The 7500-nt window shown below is 36.9% G+C and overlaps 2 protein-coding genes and 1 long non-coding RNA gene across 4 annotated transcripts in view; 1 reads left to right on the top strand and 2 right to left on the bottom strand.

Moving 5' to 3' along the window:
• The window catches only part of LOC136825019 (uncharacterized), a 301632-nt gene that overhangs the window by 80175 nt on the left and 213957 nt on the right, over positions 1-7500 (bottom strand). The window lies entirely within an intron of this gene.
• stg1 (stargazin-like protein) overlaps positions 1-7500 on the top strand; it is a 142826-nt gene that overhangs the window by 16297 nt on the left and 119029 nt on the right. The gene's annotated exons all lie outside the window — the stretch shown is intronic.
• On the bottom strand, positions 4081-6296 carry LOC136825017 (uncharacterized). Its single transcript, XM_067081049.1, has 3 exons — positions 6118-6296; positions 4902-5871; positions 4081-4682 (listed from the first exon to the last, which is right to left on the bottom strand). The coding sequence occupies exons 1-3, from the start codon at positions 6194-6196 to the stop codon at positions 4550-4552; spliced, it is 1182 nt and encodes a 393-aa protein (XP_066937150.1). The 5' UTR covers positions 6197-6296; the 3' UTR covers positions 4081-4549.

Raw genomic sequence — 7500 nt, 5'->3', positions numbered from 1 at the left:
ACCGCATTATGACGAGAAATGAATTTCTATCACCAGAAATAAATTCCTCTAATTCTTCATTGGCCGGTCGGAGACTCGAGCGCTGGGCCAACAGCGTGCTAGCCGAGAGCTCTAGCCACCCCACCAATGAAGATGAGTTAGTGGCGTTTAATATGGAAAGTTTCGTATTTTTTTGACTTAGTGCCATCCAATGCTTAAAAAAAAATACTGCACACTTACAGTAATTAATTATTTGCCTTTTATTTGGCGATCTACCGATCTCTCAATTTAGTTAAAGCTCTTTGACTTCTACGAAACTCACTACCATAGAAAAGTTCCTCATTGGGCGGGTCGCTATCGTACTCGGCTACCACTCTGCTGGGCCCGCGTTCGATTCTCCGATCGGCCAATGAAGAATCAGAGGTATTTATTTCTGGTGATAGAAATTCACTTCTCGGTATAATGTGGTTCGGATTCCACAATAAGCTGTAGGTCCCGTTGCTAGGTAACCAACTGGTTCTATCCAAGCAAAATAAGTCTAATCCTTCGGGCCAGCCCTAGGAGAGCTGTTAATCAGCTCAGTGGTCTGGTTAAACTAAGGTATACTTAACTTAACTACCATAGAAAACATTTGTTTGCTTTAGAATATTTTGGACACTCCAGAAATACAATTTCCCGTGATTTCCATCATTGGCTTGTTCCAAAAATGAAGCAAAGAAGATTATTCCTCTGACTTTAACTTTTTCTGTTTCTCTGAACGAAGCACGCGGTTGTAACATGTTCTGATTACGTTTACAAAAGAAGAACGAACAAAGTTAAGGACTGCAGGACGTGAGTAATCGGATTCTAGGGTGAAACTGCTAAGAAACCTTCTGAATAATACAGTATTTTTCCTACTGTGATAGTTCATTTAGCATGCAAGCCTTTTCAAGACTTTTACATTCCTTTCCATTTTTTCAGACTTCTCTTGCATGTGGATGTAAATTACTTTTTTCTTTTTAATTATGTGTTATTTGTCAGAAAATAGTAATCTTTTACTTTTCTTACAAAGCTTTTAATTGTTATTTTCATTATTTCATTCTGTTTTTACATGTTTCATAGAAAATATGATCTTAGGTGTGTAATAAGATTATTATTTAGAGTAACTGAAAATAAATCGCTCTTAAACCCTTGCAGATCAACACATCTGCATAACAAAGGGCGCTTATTCCGCTAACAGACTTTTAGGTTCGAATTCGGATATGTCTGGAAATAGTTTATTTTGGTTTGGGAATCCTTGTGCTGTTTATATTCCTTATTAAGTTATGGCTTTCGCAAGGCAATTTCTTTCATGCGTCTCTGAATTACTTAATAAGTAACTTTTGTTTCTCATTTTACTATTTCCCATGTTTTCCTTTGGTTTTCGAGCTGCTAATGCCGTTGGAAAGATATTCCTAGAGATATAAAAGATAATGAATTTGGAACCTAGTAAAATCCACTGATGTCTCACCATTAGATATTGCCAGCTAGTTTCCAGTGGATGGATTCGACTTCACCCTTACTGTCAAGAATATCATTTTACTACAAAGAAATACTGTATTGTAGTGTATTGTTGCAACAGTCATCAGGTTTGAAAGTTATACCTAATATATGCGAGATATTTAATCTCCTTTTGGTTTGTATATAGATTTAGTATAAGTTTCTGATGATTAAATCGTACCAAAACTATAAGGAAAGATGGTTTAGATCTAGAATGGGTGAGTGCATCTCTATATTCCTCCATCTACTTTATTCCTCTTTTCACAATAAGGATAAAAAATAATGATATCCATATACAACAGACTTTTAAAAAAATGGTCACCATCGTGCTTTACTTTCAAGTCACGTTTTCCTGCTAACTTTACTCGGTCGATCTTGAAACATTGTTCTTTACTAGAAACGATAATGACTGTTACCGGCACATTTATAATAACAGATCGTGTATGGGGAAAAGTTACTGTGAACGATACACATATGTATACATATACATGTATGCTTGTGCCAAGTTTCAAACTTCAAGAAGAATAGGGAAGAGATATCAGATTTCTTTTTCTGGATGAACTGATAATTACGAATATCACAAACTGCAAGCTCGCAGTACATACAAAACCCACTTAATCAATATTTCAAAGTCATTGCTTTAGTTATCAAGATTTGTCAGTTATGATTGCATTGGCAAGCAAATTAATTTTACGATCCTTGCGGACTGCGTATAAGCAAGGGATATTTAAAATAATTTCTGAACAACTTTCTTCCCTCAAATACACCGACTACAAAACTGATAAAGTGGCTTATGAAACGAATCATATTTCCTTTCATACTTCTTATACAATGAGTTAAAAATCATATCAGGACAGCATCAAGAAGATTAGTGAAACTTTGAGGACGGACAATCCTTCTGCTTTCAGCGACCGTTATGTCGTTGGTAGCCATCGTTAACATTTAAGGGGGAAAGAATGTGCCCTAAGATATTGATATTTATATCATAGGAAATGCGATAAATCTTGAAAAGTCTGTCCCGGAGACAAATCCGACACCAAACGATCGATAATACTTTCAACCTTACAAGACTTAGTACAAGCTACAGTATAAAACAAGCAAAGAATTCACCGAAGTTTTTTCAACGCAATCGAGTTTATGTACAGCGTATAATTCTGTATGAAAATTTCAGCCACGCCATACTCTCAGCTCTACTATCTACTGGTATATGGATAATTATACTCACATCAAAACTTAAACAATCGATTTATTTAATATAAAAAAATAACTACAAAAATATACATGCACTCACATTCTGGTGGCCTGAAGAAAACTAATGAATAATCATGGCTAACTATAAATAAAATTTACCAACATTGGTGTGAAACTAGAATGAGTTCCTGGCTAACGTCAAAAACCAGTCACCAGAAACCTGTGTAAAGTTTTACACTCCTTAATAGCTCAGCTCTAAAATTTTCAATCTCTTTATTGTTTTGAATCTGTAAAAAAATAAAAATCAAAACTTAAACTCGATTTATTTTATGAAAAAAAAATATACATGCACTCACATTTTTTGAATAAGTATATAAATATTTACCAACATTGGTGTAAACTAGAAGAGTTGGGCTCTCTTTTGAGCCCAGAATACCCTTAAAAGTTAATGAAAAAAAAAACAAACATTATTTTTGAAAAAAAAAAATTTTTTCGTCAATTAATCTCAACCCTTCAATAATGATTGGTCTGAAAATTTTTATTAATCTCCAAAAAGTTATACTAAAGATAAAAGAAATTTAACCGTAAAAGTGGCACCATCTGATGGCACTCAAAATAGTGCCAACATAGGGTCACATTTTCTTTATGCTAGGTCACGTTTCTTTATGTAAAACATTCTAAAATGTCTTATATATATAACAAAAACAATAACACACATTTCTAATAGTCTAACTACGATAAAAAAACCTGTTTGGTAGCACTCAAATGAGATTTAGGAAATTTTTTGTGAAATTTCTTTGTAGTCGAAATCAGTAAAAAACAGTACCTCTTTGATGATTTTTTTTTTACCCTTAAAAATTTATGAATCACTCTGAAATTTAGTATGCATGGACTACAAACATTGTAGATTATGTAAAAAATATAAAAAAAATATTTCAAAAAAAATTTAACGGCAAAAAAAGTGCCACATATGCTGGCACTCAAAACAGTGCCAACATAGGGTCACGTTTTGACCATATGAGCAGCCTACAACGTGTTAATTATATCTTGAGTGTTACCAAACAATGAATAAAATATTCATGAACACTTACCGAGCACTTCTCACACATGTAGGTGCTGTGTTCGCCACAGGAGGTCTTTTGGCACTTGCCACACAGAAGTTTCGTCCGGGTGTTGGAGTTGGAAGGGCACAAGTAACACCTCTGCTTCTTGTCAGCCTTGGCTGTTGCTGCGGGTGTCGTTGGAGTTGCTGGGACCTCATGAACTTCATAAACAGTGGCGATGAGGGACACGACGTCTCTTGGGAGGTACCTCTTGTTGAGGAGGCGCTGTAGGGCCCAAGGGCGACCAAGCTGCATTGCTAGGTCGGAGGCAAACTGACGTCGGCTGATCTTGGTGTTTTTTCGGGATTGTGGCGGTAGTGGACGTAGGCATTGTTCACTACAATGTTGATTATCCCGTACAGGATGCAGAGGGGCCATCTTCGAGTCTTCCTGCTACATGTAATCGATGCACACGTCTGGTAGAACGTGTCCCTCCACCCTTTGTAGCATTATAAAACATGTGGAGGTGCGTCTTCTTATTCTCTACAGCTGAGGGCCTGTGATGAACGGTGGAGAGGATCTGTACCCTCTTCGTCGACTTCACACGTTGGCAGAGAAGGGTAGCCTTGTCCTCATAGTTGTAGAGAGCAGCACTCTCCCCAACTTCAAGGTTGAACGACAGCAACTCCAGGGGCATGTAAGGCTTAGGACGTATGGTCCCAACAAGATGCATCTCCAACTTCTGCAGACTTCTGGCTAAAGGCAGGGACGTGAACCAGTTGTCTGTGGTGACAACACGCCCTTTGGCCTTGAAGGGCTTAGCCAGCTCCACGGTGAAGTACTCCCCAAGGAGATGCCCAAGGTGCCCCTGTCTTCTTACCACAGTAGGGGATGGCGTTGCACATGTAGGCGGAGTCAGCATCACACAGCATCACCAACTTGATACCGTACCTGAAAAGAAAAGAAAGAAAGGGAAAAACATTAGTTATACAAGAAAATTTATAGATAATAAATAAATAAATAAATAAATAAATAAATAAATAAATAAATAAAATAAATAGATAAATAGAATAAAAATTGAAGAAGAAAATTTTAAATAATATTTGTTAGTACTATGAAAGAAAATTAGTTATGAAAATGGATTCGGCCTACAGTGGCACTGTTACTTACTTTGCTGGTTTGTTCCGGATGAACATCCTGAAGCTGCAACGTCCCCTGAAGGCTAACAACTGCTCATCTACAGTAACATGGGGCCCTGGAGAGTAGTTGCTACGGCATTTGCTGATCACACTGTCCCACAGCTTCCTCATTGGGGTGAAAATATCCTTCTTCCTTCGTTCTTCGCGGGTGGCACTGTCATCAAAACGGAGTGCCCGAATGAGGAAGTTGAACCTCCTCTCACTCATGATGCTCCTGTAGAAGGGGCATCCTAATTGGACGGAAAACATCTCATCGGTGTTCAGGTGATTGTCCTTCCGTGCCCCTGCCATAATTAGGATGCCCAGTAGTGCCTTCAGCTCCATGAGAGAGACATCTTTGAAGGTCGGGTTTTCCTGCTTCTTGAACTTGATCCGCAAGTCCTGGATCTTGTCACACGTGTGCATGCAAACCTCTCCAAGCATGGGATCACTCAGGAAAAGGCTAAAAATTTCTTCACACGTCTTGGCAAGCAACGTGTGTGTGGTTGGGGCCCCAGGAAGCACTTGATCCGTGCGGATAATAGGTGGCATTGATGGGTTGGGTTTGGAGTGCCACACAGTCCTGTCCTTCCCTTTGTAAATGGCTAAGGGCATCTCCACCAATTCCTTCCCTTCTGCAGGTTGAAGAGGGCCCCTTCTCCTCTTCCTACTACGTAATTCACTAGGGCTCAGTGGAGTAGAAGGGGTAGATGATGTAGAAGGTGTGGGTTCTGCCAAGTCGTCCCTCTCCTCATCATCTAGGTCGTCGTCGAGCTCATGTGGGATCTGCTCCTCCAACTCCTCTTCCTGCCACGTGAGAGCGTCGTGGAGTGAATCAAACACTCTGTCAGCTTCTATGACAACATCCTCCACATCTTCCACATCACTGGAGTCTTCCTCCTCAAACAGAATTCGGTCAATCTCCTCATCTTCAAGGTATGTGCGACGAGCCATTGTCGAACCTGAAAAAATGAAAAAAATGCAAATTCAGTAAAACGGCAAAAAATCATATAAGGCGTCGGTATATACCCAATATGGTGGCAATACGTTGTAGTATAAACATTCATTGATAAATAAACAAAAATAAACTACTTATAACGAGTAATTGATTTATGCTGAATATTCTTCGAAGAAATACCCAAAAGTAAAAAAGTCACGATTTTGGTAATGTAGTGTAAAATATTACACAAAACAATTTTTAGACGAACCTTTTTCGATGTTTTCTGCGCGGTAGACGGCGGACAACTGCCTGCCCTGACGCACCGATGCATAGACTCGCTGTTCCATGAAAATGATCTTGTTTGAGCTTGATCGCCCTGCGCGGGAGCGAAAAAACCGTGTTTTGCGCAGCGTCGGTGTGTAAAAGTTTACACAGGTTACCTGTCCAGGGATATACCAATTTGCAGCCCTCTAGCATTAGTAGTTTTTAAGATCTGAGGGCGGACAGAAGCAGCGCGGACGGACACACAAACCCGTCACAATAGTTTTCTTTTACAGAAAACTAAAAGGATAACTAAAAGAATACATCATGAATGGTTTGTAAAAGCAAGTTAAATTTCAAAGGTCAGATGCTCGAAGCAGCTCTAATTAAGACAGACAGACAATACTTTCACATAGGACATGGAAAGCAGATAAAGTTACCGATATCTCGCTGGAACTTATTGCGAAGATAATACTCAAACCCATGGCTTACTGGAACCCTGATGAACACTATATACCTTAATTAATTGTCATTTGAGAACTCTTGTATACCTTGTATACTCTTCTATACAGGGATGGAGGCGCTCCCTCAACTATAATGCTCTTTTGACCTTATTTTGCTTAATTTATTTGTGCGTTTTCATTCTTTTTAGTGCTAGTGTTTAAAGTCTGTAAGAATATATATATATATATATATATATATATATATATATATATATATATATATATATATATATATATATATATATATATATATATATATATACTGGAACCACATGTGTGTGTGTGTGTGTGTGTGTATGTATGAGAACTATATATATATATATATATATATATATATATATATATATATATATATATATATATATATATATATATATATATATATATATATGTGTGTGTGTGTGTGTGTGTGTGTGTGTATGTATATATATATATATATATATATATATATATATATATATATATATATATATATATATATATATATATATATATATATATATATATATATATATATATATATATATATATATGAGTGTGCATATATGTATATATGTATATATATATATATATATATATTTATATATATATATATGTATATATATATACAGTACATACATGCCAGTACATATGTTTTAACGTCAACAGGAATATCCGTAATCAGAGATTCTGTACTAAGAATCTACTTCATTAGGAAGCTGGTGTGCAATTAATTTACAAACATACATAAGATCTCATCTAGCTTTCTGAATAATGTCATCCGGTACAGCACTTGTAGAGCTTGCAACGTTTTAGTAAGTGAGAGGAAATACTTTTATTCCCAGTACTCAGAAAGGAACTGCAAATTGTCATTAACAAGGAGGGACTGTGTAGCTACTATACATGCA

Source organism: Macrobrachium rosenbergii, chromosome 36 (genome assembly GCF_040412425.1).
Source record: "Macrobrachium rosenbergii isolate ZJJX-2024 chromosome 36, ASM4041242v1, whole genome shotgun sequence".
NCBI lineage: Eukaryota > Metazoa > Arthropoda > Malacostraca > Decapoda > Palaemonidae > Macrobrachium > Macrobrachium rosenbergii.
Note: the sequence above shows the minus strand (reverse complement) of the source record. Positions and strands in the feature narration are given on the sequence as shown.